The sequence below is a fragment of the Poromitra crassiceps genome (genome assembly GCF_964638095.1).
Source record: "Poromitra crassiceps genome assembly, contig: HAP1_SCAFFOLD_1551, whole genome shotgun sequence".
NCBI lineage: Eukaryota > Metazoa > Chordata > Actinopteri > Beryciformes > Melamphaidae > Poromitra > Poromitra crassiceps.
Genome location: NW_028150861.1, coordinates 1 through 18,828, shown reverse-complemented (window position 1 = coordinate 18,828; position 18,828 = coordinate 1). Strand labels below are relative to the sequence as shown.

At 42.6% G+C, this 18,828-nt stretch overlaps 3 protein-coding genes across 3 annotated transcripts; all 3 read right to left on the bottom strand.

Moving 5' to 3' along the window:
- Positions 1-1,596: 1,596 nt before the first annotated feature.
- On the bottom strand, positions 1,597-4,651 carry LOC310771942 (ependymin-like; the record flags this gene model as incomplete). The annotated part of the gene is made up of 6 exons (XM_083664436.1): positions 1,597-1,726; positions 2,376-2,463; positions 2,974-3,157; positions 3,990-4,124; positions 4,282-4,316; positions 4,585-4,651. 6 exons carry the CDS (start codon positions 4,649-4,651, stop codon positions 1,597-1,599), a joined length of 639 nt encoding a protein of 212 aa, XP_083520562.1.
- A 1,833-nt stretch (positions 4,652-6,484) lies between these two features.
- On the bottom strand, positions 6,485-9,492 carry LOC310771941 (ependymin-like; the record flags this gene model as incomplete). Its single annotated transcript, XM_083664435.1, has 6 exons — positions 6,485-6,614; positions 7,273-7,360; positions 7,872-8,055; positions 8,889-9,023; positions 9,186-9,220; positions 9,444-9,492. The coding sequence occupies 6 exons, from the start codon at positions 9,490-9,492 to the stop codon at positions 6,485-6,487; spliced, it is 621 nt and encodes a 206-aa protein (XP_083520561.1).
- Positions 9,493-11,074: 1,582 nt separating this feature from the next.
- Positions 11,075-14,300, bottom strand: LOC310771944 (ependymin-like; the record flags this gene model as incomplete). The annotated part of the gene is made up of 6 exons (XM_083664438.1): positions 11,075-11,204; positions 11,854-11,941; positions 12,449-12,632; positions 13,499-13,633; positions 13,791-13,825; positions 14,297-14,300. The coding sequence occupies 6 exons, from the start codon at positions 14,298-14,300 to the stop codon at positions 11,075-11,077; spliced, it is 576 nt and encodes a 191-aa protein (XP_083520564.1).
- Positions 14,301-18,828: the final 4,528 nt, after the last annotated feature.

Below are 18,828 nucleotides of genomic sequence, written 5' to 3'. Positions count from 1 at the left end.
GCTGCCTAGGGGCTAGGGGTTTTCAAAGTCTGAGACTATGGGCCTCCCCTTGGTGCAAAGCTTGGAAAAAGGTGCCTCCCCTTAGTTTTCTTGCTTAGTTTCACAAAATTCTTGGATGCCTATGGGATCATGAGTATGTTATTTGACCCCAAAGATAGTCAACGATTGAGACAAAATAGCCTGATATTGCCGTTTGACATATTTCAGGCTACACCAAATACATTAAAAAGATCTGTCTGATCTTTGAAGGTATTTATTTGTTTCTGCCTCTGGGAAAGTGGGAAAAAACACACACACAAAATCTCCAAAATCTCTTAATGAACTATCTCTTTAATCAAACCACACATTTAGGCTATTCTATGTTATTTGATAACTAATGTAACTGGTGATAAGTAATGTAATATTTTTGCACTTCTATTCACTGAGCCTCCGCTGAAACGGTTTGGAGTCCCCCTGGGGAGGCCCACCTCCCACTTTGAAAACCTCTACAATGTTTCATGGAGAAGCTGGTTGAACACTACGGTAAATGAGAAGGAAAATTGCACTTCTATCAATATTACAGCCTCAAGACATATTGACCTAAAAAATGAGGCTACTAACCTGAAATACACAATCTTTTAATTCACCAGGCTTGTAAAAGTTGGTTCAAATCCAAATGCAAGTGAACTGTGTGAACTTGACGCTCTGGTACAGTGGGTCAGAGGTGACGAATGTTGTTTGTATTCACAAAGGAAGGCAGAAAACCAGTACTGGATTCCGGTGGAATGGGGTTGATCACATGGGCTAATTGCTTCACCAGTGACATCACAGTCATAAGATCTGGAGGTGTGTGACTGCAGTCACCTGACTGGCACACCTGAACATTACATGAATCCTCCTGCACACTACTAGCTACTACTAACTCTTTCTCCTGCAAACGCATCATAAAGAGTAACTAAACCCTAAAATCACTTTTGTCAGCTGAAAACCAATATGGGAATTTAGTAGTGTTATTCATGGATTCAGGTAAAAATCTTCAGTGCAAAATATTTTAATTCTACATACGGTACTTTCATTCATAGAGGCTGCCCTCTATTGGTTGAAACCCACTTTTTAAATTGAGTTTATTTGAATTTTCCTAACAGTTGTAAGTTTTTTTTTGTGAAGCCACAAATAATTTATTTCCTATGATATAGGCTTGCTATGAACAGGTTCCTACATATTTTCCATTTCAAATGTTCAGACTTCTCGGTAGATTTCTCAGACCATATTTGAAAATGTGCATTCTAATTCTGCATATTACGATGCGGTACCATTTTGCTATATGTTTCTATAGACAATAGTCTGGAAACATACTTTTTCCATACTCTCTTTTTCTTACCCCATACTTTTCCAGACCTGGAAAATACTCAAATCAAATTTGATACTTTTCCATTAAATCTCTTTTATTTTGGACATGTATAAATCCAAAGTTTGTCAGGGATGCATAGGATGACACATCTTTACAGCAGGGCTAACTCTAATGTATTTGAAAAAGAAAAATCATTGTAACCCCAAGATGATTATTGGGAAATATCGAAAATATTTGCAACAGTTGAGATGGTGGTTAGGAGGCCCTCAGTGCTTGTTCAGGAACAAGCTGAAGAAGCTAGCTGGTTCGTCTCCTTCAGCCATTATTTCTGTCTTGCAGAAGTCTGGCGGGTTGAGCAGCTGGGGGTCTGTCATCCCGACGACGTTGTCGACGAAGCTGGTGAACAGGACAACAAGGATGCGTTTATTACAAAAGGAATTAAAGGTGTGTTTTTTTACAACCTCCAAGCTTTTACAATTTTACATGGTGATTTTTACCTCTTAACTTTTTCCACATTCTCTCGTGTGACAAAAGGGATTCAAAATTAATGTATTCTGGATTTTTGGTGTCAAATATAAGCAAAGTACTCTTTTCTAAAAGAGTGGAGTGGACGTAGCCTCTAGGAAGTTTATGGGACAGTATGACATTCCAATAACAGTAAAACCTACAGTAGTTTGCAAAACTAGTCACCCCTTTACTCACTTGGACTACATGCATATTGTCTCACTGGCAAACACGTTTGATAATAACATAATTTTTCATGTTCTAATCTGACCTTTCTTGTTGGGAAGATTTATCAGAGGTCCCTTAAATACATTCTAATGTGACTTTACGGTGTACGGTGGCGTTTTCTCCTGCAGAATGCATTTGCCCAGTATAGAAATTCTGAACTATAATCCCACACAAGCACAAGGAAATGTGCAGAAAGCAACTACTGTACATGTAGAGTGGTATGTATGTGATATGATGTGTCTCGGCACCAATGCCATTGATAAAAATACTTAAGTCCTTTTTACACTGTTGATCTGAATGTAGACCTACGCACCTTGTCTGCACCCATCCATAATCTTTGGTGTGGTACACATTGCTGACAGGAATGCATCCGAATTCAGTGACCGTCATCATGTACTTTCCTGGAGGGACAGAAATGGGAACTCATTTACGTTTATCAAACAAGTTTCAGGAGCAGAGCCACACTTTTATTTATTTTTATCTTTATTTATACAGGGGGAGTCTCACTGAGAGCAATGCTCTCTTTTTCAGGAGCGTCCTGTTCAAATTCACACAAGCATTCATACCTGGAAGCTGACCAGTACAACCATAGTCTGACCTGCTGGCCACTGATCAGCTCCACTGGAGCAGTTGGCGTTAAGGGCCTTGCTCAAGGGCATCTCAGTGGTGGTAATGAGGGAGGGGCAAGCGCTGCCTTTCCCCTTTTCCCCAGGCAGATTTATCCTGCCGGTCCTGGGGATTGAACCGACGACCTACCGGGTCCCAAACTCGCTCCTCTAACCATTGGGCCACCACTGCCCCAAACACCTCACGCACGCCTCTCACCCACACCTCCTCAGACAGCTCGATTACCTCCATGGTCCATGAACAAGGCCAAAATGAAAAGCCGCAGCCATTCCTTATGTTCTCACCTATATTAGGCACATCTCCCACCCAGTTGTTGACCAGGAGCCCCTCTCCAGGTCCGGAGGAGCTGCCAATTACTACCTGGTTCAGCAGAGAGGCGTCCTGTGGGACCCCCATGGGCTGGAAGTCTGTGGTCAGAGGCCTTTTTTTGCATTTATGGTTTACATCATCAATCTCGTACATGACAGCCTGGTGGATGACATTGATGGGGAAACATGTTTAGTGCTCGTTTTGCTGTCTCCACAGATTTGTTCAACATTGTTTTTACATTTGTCATTTATACGTAGAAAGTCAGGGGGGTGGAGTACTTTCTGAAGGCACTGACTGTACACACTTTAACGTGAAATTGAAACTCAATAATCGTTTTTATTCTTAAAAGGATTATTGAGTTTCAATTTCAGGTTAAAGTGTGTAATCCTTTTAACTCAATTCCTTTTAATAAACAAATAATCAGGAGCAGAGGTGGAAAGTGAATAATTCCAAATGCTAGTCACTGTGGTTGAGTTTCCCAGCATGTTAAGCATTCAGTACTTTCACGTCTGCTTTTTAACCATTTATGTTGTAACAGCCGTGTGCGTTGTGTGACTATGAGTCCTGTCAGTTACAAGACAACTTTCTGGAACAGGAGGGAAAACCGCGCTTCAGCTGACGAACTGCCCAACCGGTGCTTCTCAGAAAAGGGGACTGAGTGAACACATGAGAAAGAAACAATCTGGAGCACACGGTCAAAGTTAAGGCAATTTAATAAGTGCAAGCAGACTAACGTTTCGACACACAAAGTGTCTTCAACTTTCTGGACTTTGCTTCTCATATCATTACTAGCCCTGAGATTTGTGATCATCAAGGAACCACTCCCCAAACCATAATATATTGTAAAAGAATTTGAGGAGGCAAGAGAAGCGTTGGCCCTGCGAAGAGGTTCTGGCCCGGTAGGCCCGTTCTGTAATACATCCCTGAATACAACCACAATGTGAAATGATTGATTGAATGATTTGGGCTATAATGTCATTGCTTGGGTCACCTCTCTGTAGAGCAGAAGAGCATCATAGGTGAAGGACTGGTTCTGCTGGGTTCCCAGCTCTTGCAGGCGGATCCGCTCATCCATCCCATCATACACATACTTGGCAAAGGCCCACAGCTTCTCATTCTGGGTGAACTGGGAGAAGAACGAGAAGAACCATTTGAGTACTTCTGTCACTCTGGATCTACTACTGCTCTTGCTGATGCTTAGTCATTATGCTTACTGGTGTGGTTAATTGTGCTCCCCTAAACACCATAATTACTTTGAAAAAGATAAGCAAACAAACACTCACCACAGAGAAGGCTCCCGTCAGCAGAGGAGGACTTTCTGTATGAAGAAGGAAGATGTGTTTTCATTGAGACTCACAGAGTGAGTTTTATAAGTGAGTTATACACAATAGGAAATAATACACCACAGCTATCATCATCATCATCATCATCATCATCATCATCATCATCATCATCATCATCATCATCATCATCATCACCTATTCTTGAATACTAGCAGGATGACATAAGAGCAATGCAAATATGGCAAATCAATTGAAAATCCTATTGATCAACACGTCGTCATCCATCCACTCTCTGTTACTTACTGCAGGGATGGGGCGTCTGGGCCAGGCAGCCTAGTGCCAGCGAGCACACTAACAGTAAAGATCTCATGCTGCACGAGTCCGATTCCCACCTGCAACAGATCCAGCAGAGGCAAAGTCTCTCCCTTATAAACACTGACACCGCCGCTCCGGGGGGGACGTCAGCTTCCGGGTTTTCCTTCTACAGTAACACCATTGGGCTTTTGAAATCCCACTCCTCATAGGGCTACCTGTTCTTATCTGGCTCCTCTAGGACTACCTGTTCTTATCTGGCTCCTCATAGGCCTACCTGTTGTTATATGGCTCACATCACGAGAGGCCATATATAATCAATCAGGTGAAAGGCAGGCCTGCCCTATATGGGCCTGTTGGGCCATTCGACCGAATTTGTGCAAAGTCAGAGTTGGAAACATCTTGAAATAAATGTTTTTCTTATAAACATCTAAGATTTGTATACTTAAATTATATTTAAATGTGTTTTTGTTGTTGTGGGACAGCACGGATTCGGTAGAATGTATAGTGTAATGGTAAATGGACTGCATTTATATAGCGCTTTACAATGTGCCTGCATTCACCCATTCATACACCAAGGGCGGCAAGCTGCCACGCAGGGTGCTTGCGCAGCCATCGGGAGAAATTTGGTGTTCAGTGTCTTGCCCAAGGACACTTCGACATGCGGACTGGAGGAGCCGGGGATCGAACCACCGACCTTCTGATTGGTGGACAACCTACTCTACCTCCTGAGCCACAGCCACAGCCACCCCAATACAATACACTACGATGTTTCACTCTTTTGAATGTTAGGTAATGGGAAAATTGCACTTCTAAAAATGTTACAGCCTCAAGACATACTGACCTAAAATATGTACTAACCTGAAATACAGTATGTTTTAATTCACCAGGTTTGGAAAAGTTGACCCAAACCCAAAGGCAAGTGAACTATGTGGACCAGGTGTGGACTCTAGTACAGTGGTCAGAGGTGAAGAATGTTGTTTGTATTCACAAAGGAAGCAAGAAAGCCAGTACTGGATGGCGGTGGAATGAGGTTGATCACATGGGCTAATTGCTCCATCAGTGACATCACGGTCATAAGATCTGGAGGTGTGTGAGTGCAGTCACCTGACTGGAGCACCTGAACATTACATGAATCCTCCTGCACACTAGCTACTACTAACTCTTTCTCCTGCAAACGCATCATAAAGAGTACCGGTAACTAAACCCTAAAATCACTTTTGTCAGCTGAAAACCAATATGGGAATTTAGTAGTGTTGTTCATGGATTCAGGTAAAAATTTTCAGTGCAAAATATTTGAATTCTACATACGGTACTTTCATTCATAGAGGCTGCCCTCTATTGGTTGAAACCCACTTTTTAAATTGAGTTTATTTGAATTTTCCTAACAGCTGTAACAGATTTTTTTTTGTGAAGCCACAAATAATTTATTTCCTATGATATAGGCTTGCTATGAACAGGTTCCTACATATTTTCCATTTCAAAACTCTATACTTTTCCATACTCAAATGTTCAGACTTCTCGGTAGATTTCTCAGACCATATTTGAAAATGTGCATTCTAATTCTGCATATTACGATGCGGTACCATTTTGCTATATGTTTCTATAGACAATAGTCTGAAAACATACTTTTTCCATACTCTCTTTTCCTTACCCCATACTTTTCCAGACCTGGAAAATACTCAAATCAAATTCCATACTTTTCCATTAAATCTCTTTTATTTTGGACATGTGTAAATCCAAAGTTTGTCAGAGATGCATAGGATGACACATTTTTACAGCAGGGCTAACTCTAATGTATTTGAAAAAAGAAAAATCATTGTAACCCCAAGATGATTATTGGGAAATATCAAAAATATTTGCAACAGTTGAGATGGTGGTTAGGAGGCCCTCAGGGCTTGTTCAGGAACAAGCTGAAGAAGCTAGCTGGTTCGTCTCCTTCATCCATTATTTCTGTCTTGCAGAAGTCTGGAGGGTTGAGCAGCTGGGGGTCTGAAATCCCGATGACGTTGTCGAAGAAGCTGGTGAACAGGACAACAAGGATGCGTTTATTACAAAAGGAATTAAAGGTGTGTTTTTTTACGACCTCCGAGCTTTTAAAATTTTACATGGTGATTTTTACCTCTTAACTTTTTCCACATTCTCTCGTGTGACAAAAGGGATTCAAAATTAATGTATTCTGGATTTTTGGTGTCAAATATAAGCAAAGTACTCTTTTCTAAAAGAGTGGAGTGGACGTAGCCTCTAGGAAGTTTATGGGACAGTATGACATTCCAATAACAGTAAAACCTACAGTAGTTTGCAAAACTAGTCACCCCTTTACTCACTTGGACTACATGCATATTGTCTCACTGGCAAACACATTTCATAATAACATAATTTTTCATCTTCTAATCTGACCTTTCTTGTTGGGAAGCTTTACACGAGGTCCCTTAAATACATTCTAATGTGACTTTATGGTGTACGGTGGCGTTTTCTCCTGCCGAATGCATTTGCCCAGTATAGAAATTTTGAACTATAATCCCACACAAGCACAAGGAAATGTGCAGAAAGCAACTACTGTACATGTAGAGTGGTATGTATATGATATGATGTGTATTTTTATCAATAGCACCAATGCCATTGATAAAAATACTTAAGTCCTTTTTACACTGTTGATCTGAATGTAGACCTACGCACCTTGTCTGCACCCATCCATAATCTTTGGTGTGGTGCACAGTGCTGACAGGAATGCATCCGAATTCAGTGACCGTCTTCATGTACTTTCCTGGAGGGACAGAAATGGGAACTCATTTACGTTTATCAAACAAGTTTCAGGAGCAGAGCCACACTTTTTTTAATTTTTTTTATCTTTATTTATACAGGGGGAGTCTCACTGAGAGCAATGCTCTCTTTTTCAGGAGCGCCCTGTTCACATTCACACACGCATTCATACCTGGAAGCTGACCAGTACAACCATAGTCTGATCGGCTGACCACTGATCAGCTCCACTGGAGCAGTTGGGGTTAAGGGCCTTGCTCAAGGGCATCTCAGTGGTGGTAATGAGGGAGGGGCAAGCGCTGCCTTTTCACTTTCCCCGACCAGATTTATCCTGCCGGTCCTGGGGATTGAACCGACGACCTTCCGGTCACAAGCTCGCTCCTCTAACCATTGGGCCACCACTGCCCCAAACACCTCACGCACGCCTCTCACCCACACCTCCTCAGACAGCTCGATTACCTCCATGGCCCATGAACAATGCCAAAATGAAAAGCTGCAGCCGTTCCTTATGTTCTCACCTATATTAGGCAGATCTCCCACCCAGATGTTGACCAGGAGCCCCTCTCCAGGTCCAGAGGAGCTGCCAATTACTACCTGGTTCAGCAGAGAGGCGTCCTTTGGGACCCCAATGGGCTGGAAGTCTGTGGTCAGAGGCCTTTTTTTGCATTTATGGTTTACATCATCAATCTCGTACATGACAGCCTGGTGGATGACATTGATGGGGAAACATGTTTAGTGCTCGTTTTGCTGTCTCCACAGATTTGTTCAACATTGTTTTTACATTTGTCATTTATACATAGAAAGTCAGGGGGGTGGAGTACTTTCTGAAGGCACTGACTGTACACACTTTAACATGAAATTGAAACTCAATAATCGTTTTTATTCCTTAAAGGATTATTGAGTTTCAATTTCAGGTTAAAGTGTGTAATCCTTTTAACTCAATTCCTTTTAATAAACAAATAATCAGGAGCAGAGGTGGAAAGTGAATAATTCCAAATGCTAGTCACTGTGGTTGAGTTTCCCAGCATGTTAAGCATTCAGTACTTTCACGTCTGCTTTTTAACCATTTATGTTGTAACAGCCGTGTGCGTTGTGTGACTATGAGTCCTGTCAGTTACAAGACAACTTTCTGGAACAGGAGGGAAAACCGCGCTTCAGCTGACGAACTGCGCCCAACCGGTGCTTCTCAGAAAAGGGGACTGAGTGAACACATGAGAAAGAAACAATCTGGAGCACACGGTCAAAGTTAAGGCAATTTAATAAGTGCAAGCAGACTAACGTTTCGACACACAAAGTATCTTCTTCAGAGTCAAAAACCTTTTTTGACTCTGAAGAAGACACTTTTGCACAACTTTCTGGACTTTGCTTCTCATATCATTACTAGCCTGAGATTTGTGATCATCAAGGAACCACTCCCCAAACCATAATATCTTGTAAAAGAATTTGAGGAGGCAAGAGAAGCATTGGCCCTGCGAAGAGGTTCTGGTTCAATGTGAAATGAATGATTTGGGCTATAATGTCATTGCTTGGGTCACCTCTCTGAAGAGCAGAAGAGCATCATAGGTGAAGGACTGGTTCTGCTGGGTTCCCAGCTCTTGCAGGCGGACCCGCTCTCCCATCCCGTCATACACACACTTGACATAGGCCCACAGCTTCTCATTCTGGGTGGACTGGGAGAAGAACGAGAAGAACCGTTTGGTTTGAGTACTTCTGTCACTCTGGATCTACTACTGCTCTTGCTGATGCTTAGTCATTATGCTTACTGTTGTGGTTAATTGTGCTCCCCTAAACATCATAATTACTTTGAAAAAGATAAGCAAACAAACACTCACCACAGAGAAGGCTCCCGTCAGCAGAGGAGGACTTTCTGTATGAAGAAGGAAGATGTGATTTCATTGAGACTCACAGAGTGAGTTTTATAAGCGAGTTATACACAATAGGAAATAATACATCACAGCTATCATCATCATCATCATCATCACCTATTCTTGAATACTAGCAGGATGACATAAGAGCAATGCAAATATGGCAAATCAATTGAAAATCCTATTGATCAACACGTCGTCATCCATCCACTCTCTGTTACTTACTGCAGGGATGGGGCGTCTGGGCCAGGCAGCCTAGTGCCAGCGAGCACATTACCAGTAAAGATCTCATGCTGCACGAGTCCGATTCCCACCTGCAACAGATCCAGCAGAGGCAAAGTCTCTCCCTTATAAACACTGACACCGCCGCTCCGGGGGGGGATGTCAGCTTCCGGGTTTTCCTTCTACAGTAACACCATTGGGCTTTTGAAATCCCACTCCTCATAGGGCTACCTGTTCTTATCTGGCTCCTCATAGGCCTACCTGTTGTTATATGGCTCACATCACGAGAGGCCATATATAATCAATCAGGTGAAAGGCAGGCCTGCCCTATATGGGCCTGTTGGGCCATTCGACTGAATTTGTGCAAGGTCAGAGTTGGAAACATCTTGAGGGTTAAGTGTCTTGCCCAAGGACACTTCGACATGCAGACTGGAGGAGCCGGTGATTGAACCACCAACCTTCTGATTGGTGGACAACCTACTCTACCTCCACAGCCACCCCAATACAATACACTACGATGTTTCACTCTGTTGAATGTTAGGTAATGGGAAAATTGCACTTCTAAAAATGTTACAGCCTCAAGACATACTGACCTAAAATATGTACTAACCTGAAATACAGTATGTTTTAATTCACCAGGTTTGGAAAAGTTGATCCAAACCCAAAGGCAAGTGAACTATGTGGACCAGGTGTGGACTCTAGTACAGTTGTCAGAGGTGAAGAATATTGTTTGTATTCACAAAGGAAGCAAGAAAGCCAGTACTGGATGGCGGTGGAATGAGGTTGATCACATGGGCTAATTGCTCCATCAGTGACATCACGGTCATAAGATCTGGAGGTGTGTGAGTGCAGTCACCTGACTGGCACACCTGAACGTTACATGAATCCTCCTGCACACTAGCTACTACTAACTCTTTCTCCTGCAAACCCATCATAAAGAGTAACTAAACCCTAAAATCACTTTTGTCAGCTGAAAACCAATATGGGAATTTAATAGTGTTGTTCATGGATTCAGGTAAAAACTTTCAGTGCAAAATATTTGAATTCTACATACGGTACTTTCATTAATAGAGGCTGCCCTCTATTGGTTGAAACCCACTTTTTAAATTGAGTTTATTTGAATTTTCCTAACAGCTGTAACAGATTTTTTTTTGTGAAGCCACAAATAATTTATTTCCTATGATATAGGCTTGCTATGAACAGGTTCCTACATATTTTCCATTTCAAAACTCTATACTTTTCCATACTCAAATGTTCAGACTTCTCGGTAGATTTCTCAGACCATATTTGAAAATGTGCATTCTAATTCTGCATATTACGATGCGGTACCATTTTGCTATATGTTTCTATAGACAATAGTCTGGAAACATACTTTTTCCATACTCTCTTTTCCTTACCCCATACTTTTCCAGACCTGGAAAATACTCAAATCAAATTCCATACTTTTCCATTAAATCTCTTTTATTTTGGACATGTGTAAATCCAAAGTTTGTCAGAGATGCATAGGATGACACATTTTTACAGCAGGGCTAACTCTAATGTATTTGAAAAAAGAAAAATCATTGTAACCCCAAGATGATTATTGGGAAATATCGAAAATATTTTCAACAGTTGAGATGGTGGTTAGGAGGCCCTCAGTGCTTGTTCAGGAACAAGCTGAAGAAGCTAGCTGGTTCGTCTCCTTCAGCCATTATTTCTGTCTTGCAGAAGTCTGGCGGGTTGAGCAGCTGGGGGTCTGTCATCCCGACGACGTTGTCGACGAAGCTGGTGAACAGGACAACAAGGATGCGTTTATTACAAAAGGAATTAAAGGTGTGTTTTTTTACGACCTCCAAGCTTTTACAATTTTACATGGTGATTTTTACCTCTTAACTTTTTCCACATTCTCTCGTGTGACAAAAGGGATTCCAAATTAATGTATTCTGGATTTTTGGTGTCAAATATAAGCAAAGTACTCTTTTCTAAAAGAGTGGAGTGGACGTAGCCTCTAGGAAGTTTATGGGACAGTATGACATTCTAATAACAGTAAAACCTACAGTAGTTTGCAAAAGTAGTCACCCCTTTACTCACTTGGACTACATGCATATTGTCTCACTGGCAAACACGTTTGATAATAACATAATTTTTCATGTTCTAATCTGACCTTTCTTGTTGGGAAGATTTATCAGAGGTCCCTTAAATACATTCTAATGTGACTTTACGGTGTACGGTGGCGTTTTCTCCTGCAGAATGCATTTGCCCAGTATAGAAATTTTGAACAATAATCCCACACAAGCAAAAGGAAATGTGCAGAAAGCAACTACTGTACATGTAGAGTGGTATGTATGTGATATGATGTGTCTCGGCACCAATGCCATTGATAAAAATACTTAAGTCCTTTTTACACTGTTGATCTGAATGTAGACCTACGCACCTTGTCTGCACCCATCCATAATCTTTGGTGTGGTACACATTGCTGACAGGAATGCATCCGAATTCAGTGACCGTCATCATGTACTTTCCTGGAGGGACAGAAATGAGAACTCATTTAAGTTTATCAAACAAGTTTCAGGAGCAGAGCCACACTTTTTTTTTTTTTATCTTCATTTATACAGGGGGAGTCTCACTGAGAGCAATGCTCTCTTTTTCAGGAGCGTCCTGTTCAAATTCACACACACATTCATACCTGGAAGCTGACCAGTACAACCACAGTCTGATCTGTTGGCCACTGATCAGCTCCACTGGAGCAGTTGGGGTTAAGGGCCTTGCTCAAGGGCATCTCAGTGGTGGTAATGAGGGAGGGGCAAGCGCTGCCTTTTCACTTTCCCCAGCCAGATTTATCCTGCCGGTCCTGGGGATTGAACCGACGACCTTCCGGTCACAAGCTCGCTCCTCTAACCATTGGGCCACCACTGCCCCAAACACCTCGCTCACGCCTCTCACCCACACCTCCTCAGACAGCTCGATTACCTCCATGGTCCATGAACAAGGCCAAAATGAAAAGCCGCAGCCATTCCTTATGTTCTCACCTATATTAGGCACATCTCCCACCCAGTTGTTGACCAGGAGCCCCTCTCCAGGTCCGGAGGAGCTGCCAATTACTACCTGGTTCAGCAGAGAGGCGTCCTTTGGGACCCCAATGGGCTGGAAGTCTGTGGTCAGAGGCCTTTTTTTGCATTTATGGTTTACATCATCAATCTCGTACATGACAGCCTGGTGGATGACATTGATGGGGAAACATGTTTAGTGCTCGTTTTGCTGTCTCCACAGATTTGTTCAACATTGTTTTTACATTTGTCATTTATACATAGAAAGTCAGGGGGGTGGAGTACTTTCTGAAGGCACTGACTGTACACACTTTAACGTGAAATTGAAACTCAATAATCGTTTTTATTCTTGAAAGGATTATTGAGTTTCAATTTCAGGTTAAAGTGTGTAATCCTTTTAACTCAATTCCTTTTAATAAACAAATAATCAGGAGCAGAGGTGGAAAGTGAATAATTCCAAATGCTAGTCACTGTGGTTGAGTTTCCCAGCATGTTAAGCATTCAGTACTTTCACGTCTGCTTTTTAACCATTTATGTTGTAACAGCCATGTGCGTTGTGTGACTATGAGTCCTGTCAGTTACAAGACAACTTTCTGGAACAGGAGGGAAAACCGCGCTTCAGCTGACGAACTGCGCCCAACCGGTGCTTCTCAGAAAAGGGGACTGAGTGAACACATGAGAAAGAAACAATCTGGAGCACACGGTCAAAGTTAAGGCAATTTAATAAGTGCAAGCAGACTAACGTTTCGACACACAAAGTGTCTTTTGAAGACACTTTGTGTGTCGAAACGTTAGTCTGCTGGCACAACTTTCTGGACTTTGCTTCTCATATCATTACTAGCCCTGAGATTTGTGATCATCAAGGAACCACTCCCCAAACCATAATATCTTGTAAAAGAATTTGAGGAGGCAAGAGAAGCGTTGGCCCTGCGAAGAGGTTCTGGCCCGGTAGGCCCGTTCTGTAATACATCCCTGAATACAACCACAATGTGAAATGAATGATTTGGGCTATAATGTCATTGCTTGGGTCACCTCTCTGTAGAGCAGAAGAGCATCATAGGTGAAGGACTGGTTCTGGTAGGTTCCCAGCTCTTGCAGGCGGATCCGCTCATCCATCCCATCATACACATACTTGGCAAAGGCCAACAGCTTCTCATTCTGGGTGAACTGGGAGAAGAACGAGAAGAACCATTTGAGTACTTCTGTCACTCTGGATCTACTACTGCTCTTGCTGATGCTTAGTCATTATGCTTACTGGTGTGGTTAATTGTGCTCCCCTAAACACCATAATTACTTTGAAAAAGATAAGCAAACAAACACTCACCACAGAGAAGGCTCCCGTCAGCAGAGGAGGACTTTCTGTATGAAGAAGGAAGATGTGTTTTCATTGAGACTCACAGAGTGAGTTTTATAAGTGAGTTATACACAATAGGAAATAATACACCACAGCTATCATCATCATCATCATCATCATCATCATCATCATCATCACCTATTCTTGAATACTAGCAGGATGACATAAGAGCAATGCAAATATGGCAAATCAATTGAAAATCCTATTGATCAACACGTCGTCATCCATCCACTCTCTGTTACTTACTGCAGGGATGGGGCGTCTGGGCCAGGCAGCCTAGTGCCAGCGAGCACATTAACAGTAAAGATCTCATGCTGCACGAGTCCGATTCCCACCTGCAAACACAGATCCAGCAGAGGCAAAGTCTCTCCCTTATAAACACTGACACCGCCGCTCCGGGGGGGACGTCAGCTTCCGGGTTTTCCTTCTACAGTAACACCATTGGGCTTTTGAAATCCCACTCCTCATAGGGCTACCCATGGCCGTAACTAGCTATGAGGACGGGGAGGTCCGGACCTCCCCTAATATTTCAGAGGATTTTTTTTTTTTTTTTTTTTATATAAAACAATCTGCATGGAAAAGCATGAAAAACACGGGATCGCTTTTATTTTGAAACGAAAGGCAGGTCAGGCAGGAAGTCATCTGACGCCGCGTCCGCGGTAACTTGATTCCGAGAGAGCAGCAGCATGGTGGTGAGTGATGACTGTCTGTCTGCCTGGCGAGATAATTGAAGGTGAGCGAGCTGCGAGACAGTGAGCGAGTGAACGACAGACAGTGAGTGACACTGACAGATTTTTTAGCAACAACCAAGAAAGTAAGTGTCTAGTCTGTCTCTTAAGTAATGTTACCTGTGTGACACGTTGGGATGCTACTGGCTAATCATGCATGATGCCAATTGCCAAGCTCCCGAAGTCAGGTATGCAGGTGGCTATATGCATGGTTTCAGTTTCATGACCCAATAAGTAACAAAAAGAGGTGGTGTAAAGTTAAAAACAACATAATATATTTTATTTTATTTTTCAATCGTTCCTATCAGGAATAAATAAATGTCCCTCTGTATGTTTTTTTTATTATCGATGATGACTTTGTGTGTTGTGTACGGCTTGGGTTGTGTACCTGTGTTTGTAGGTGTCATTTTGATATGAATTTGGCTAAAACAGTTTGTGTTTGTTAGTTACAATTATGTTGACAGGAGAGCTGAGCAGGTGGTGACATGAAAGAGAATATACTGAATAATGACATCACAACAGTATAATCCTAATGTTGATTTAAAATGATATATTACTCTAAATATGGCTAAAAAAGGGGGGAAAAAACCCTCAAATTTTTTTCGGCGGCGCCCTTGCGGGCGCCACCGAATGCACCTCCCCTTGCTGGACCTCCCCTATTTCAGAACCCTGGTTACGGCCCTGGGGCTACCTGTTCTTATCTGGCTCCTCATAGGCCTACCTGTTGTTATATGGCTCACATCACGAGAGGCCATATATAATCAATCAGGTGAAAGGCAGGCCTGCCCTATATGGGCCTGTTGGGCCATTCGACCGAATTTGTGCAAAGTCAGAGTTGGAAACATCTTGAAATAAATGTTTTTCTTATAAACATCTAAGATTTGCATACTTAAATGATATTTAAATGTGTTTTTGTTGTTGTGGGACAGCACGGATTCGGTAGAATGTATAGTGTAATGGTAAATGGACTGCATTTATATAGCGCTTTACAATGTGCCTGCATTCACCCATTCATACACCAAGGGCGGCAAGCTGCCACGCAGGGTGCTGGCACAGCCATCGGGAGAAATTTGGGGTTAAGTGTCTTGCCCAAGGACACTTCGACATGCAGACTGGAGGAGCCGGGGATTGAACCACCAACCTTCTGATTGGTGGACAACCTACTCTACCTCCACAGCCACCCCAATACAATACACGACTACGATGTTTCACTCTGTTGAATGTTAGGTAAAATGGCACTTCTAAAAATGTTACAGCCTCAAGACATACTGACCTAAAATATGTACTAACCTGAAATACTTTATGTTTTAATTCACCAGGTTTGGAAAAGTTGACCCAAACCCAAAGGCAAGTGAACTATGTGGACCAGGTGTGGACTCTAGTACAGTGGTCAGAGGTGAAGAATGTTGTTTGTATTCACAAAGGAAGCAAGAAAGCCAGTACTGGATGGCGGTGGAATGAGGTTCATCACATGGGCTAATTGCACCATCAGTGACATCACGGTCATAAGATCTGGAGGTGTGTGAGTGCAGTCACCTGACTGGCACACCTGAACGTTACATGAATCCTCCTGCTTAGCTACTACTCTTTCTCCTGAAAACTCATCTTAAACTTATGGAAAAAGGTATCACTAATTCAACATATTACATTTACAATTACTACTGGTTGTCCTCCACTCTCAAAAATACACAATACACCAAGATTTATGATTACATGCAGTACTACCCGACCCCCGAGGAAAGCATATCAGCCCAATCGCCAGAATAAAGCGTTGGCATTTTACAAATCTAAAAACCAGGATGTGTATGAGATTGTACTACAATCTCCACGTACATTTGGAGAAAAAAAACTGCCGGTTAATTTGAAAACCTCGCTGCCCTTCCAATGTTACATGTAAACGCAAATAAAACAATTTTGGTTATGTTTAGGCAAGCTACAACAACTTGGTTATGTTTAGGCAAGATAAACAACTTTAAGTTTTGGCAACAAAGGTTTAACTTGGTTAGGTTTAGGCAACAAAGCAACTTGGTTAGGTTTAGGCAACAAAGCAACTTGGTTAGGTTTAGGCAACTGAAGCAACTTGGTTAACGTTAGGTTGAAAATGAAAGTAGAAACACGATGTGCCTCACTCAGGAGTTGAGCTGGTGTAACCGAATGAATGTTGAGTCCTCGTGAGTCCCGAGTGGTAGCGAGTGTTGGTTAAACTCACTCCCCCCCAGTATAAAGGCATGTTAATCAGCTCCGCCAACGGAGCTAGCTCTCGTGCAGTTCGCGTGTCCGCCTCGCAAGCCGAAGCTCGGCAGTTCGAATCCACCCCTGGGCAAGCCCTTAAACATGGGTTGCTGCAATTACCGTCAAAACACAACGCCACTCTCTCGCTTGTGAGACAGAAATACTACAGAAATACAGTCCACTCATCCCGCCCCTACATCCTTAGGCGCGTACTTCAACATGAGAAAGTCGCTACTCTATGACGTGGATAACATTCATTTTCACGTATCTTGAAACGTGATATGCAACATATATATTTTAGTTTGCAAAATTTCCACAAGTGGATTCCAGAAACGTACGATGGCTACATCTTATTCTGGCGACTGAGTAAAACTCATATGAGCACTATAGGGACACACAGATGGTTTTGGTGTCTTACGTTCTTTCAGTCTTGCATGTTGACCAATGGGACAGTCTGCCAAAATGGTGCGTTCAATTAAAAACTGTCACTCTATCAATGACTTGACACTGTAGACGGGAGAGGATGACATTATAGCCATCATGAGTGACACCTTTGACTACAGTAGCCACTTACAAGTAAATACTCTCATGGCTGCCCTGATTCATACAATGATGGTCCATTGTTGCACAAACTCATGTCCTCAATCACACCCCTATTATGAAATAAAAGAAGAAAATGGCTCTTAAGGAGCAGCTTTCCACTCCACCTTATTTGCTGTTGTGTCAGCAGACGATGAACAATAACCGTCCCGCTGTGCAGTGAGGCCAAAGTCCAGACACAAAGCACGGAGATGTGGTCGAATAACAAAATGAGTGGTGCACACTGGTGTTTATTTTCCAAAGCAGCCATTTATTATTTATTATTATCATTCTATTATTATATTTATTATTTATTTATTATTATTCACATAATGTAATTTTTGCATTCTCAGTCATTATTAATCACAGTTTCTGTGTGTGTGTGGCAGTCTGGCCACATGGAGGCAGTTTGAGCAGCTGGCAGATGGCGTTGCACTCTGGTCCGTGCTGCTCCTCCAGGAAGTACCTGAGGCCCCTGTCGGCAAAGTTGGAGGGGCCTCTGGGGGTCTTTCTGGAGTGGATCTGGGGGTCGGTCAGGTAGGTCAGCCCTTTGCCGTTGGCTGTCACCCACCCTGTGAAAAAAAGAAGGAGCAAAACGATGATTTCAGAGACAAACTATAATGAAAAAAAAAAAAAGAGAGAAAAGAATCTAAGACTTTTCGTATGCACACAAAAGGCTTATTTTCCCTCAAATTCTGTTCACAAATGTGCTTAAATCCATACGCACTTCTCCCTAGCCAAGATAATCCATCCAACTGACAGGGGTGGCATATTCAGATGCTGAGTAAACAGCAAGTTGTGCTTTGGACTGGACACAATAAAAAGCCACTCTAAAATGTGCAGTTTTATCACACAACACGGGTCACAGATGTCGCAAGTTTTGAGTATGGAGAAATCACATGACAGCTGATGTGTGGGTTATCTACAAGAGAGCTTGAATATGGTCAGCCCACAATCAGTGACCTCACACACACACACACACACACACACACACACACACACACACACACACACACACACACACACACACACACACCTTGTAGGTCCACAACAACCTCCTGGCAGTCGGAGAACAGGTAGGTGAAATGTCCGAAGGCAATGCCGTATTCTGTGGCCTGGAACCTCTTGTCCTTCTTCACAGTGTTGTTGGTGAGTTTGACAAAGTCTCCAAGCATGTACGGCTCCACCGTCACGCAGCCCACAATCTCGTCCTCATTCAAGATCTACTCAGCCACAAGTACAGCAAACATAAGAGAGGGCGGTAATAAGTTAGTAGTAAGTTTTCTTCTTTTATTTTTTTGATTCTCCCTGTTTTCTCCCCAATTGTAGGCCACTTGGCCAATTCCCCCTGCTGTCCCCGGTCCTTGCTCCACCCCCTCTGCCGATCTGGGACGAGCTGTCGACTGGTACATGCTTCCTCCGATACATGTGCAGTTGCCAGTCGCTTCTTTTCACCCCTGACAGTGAGG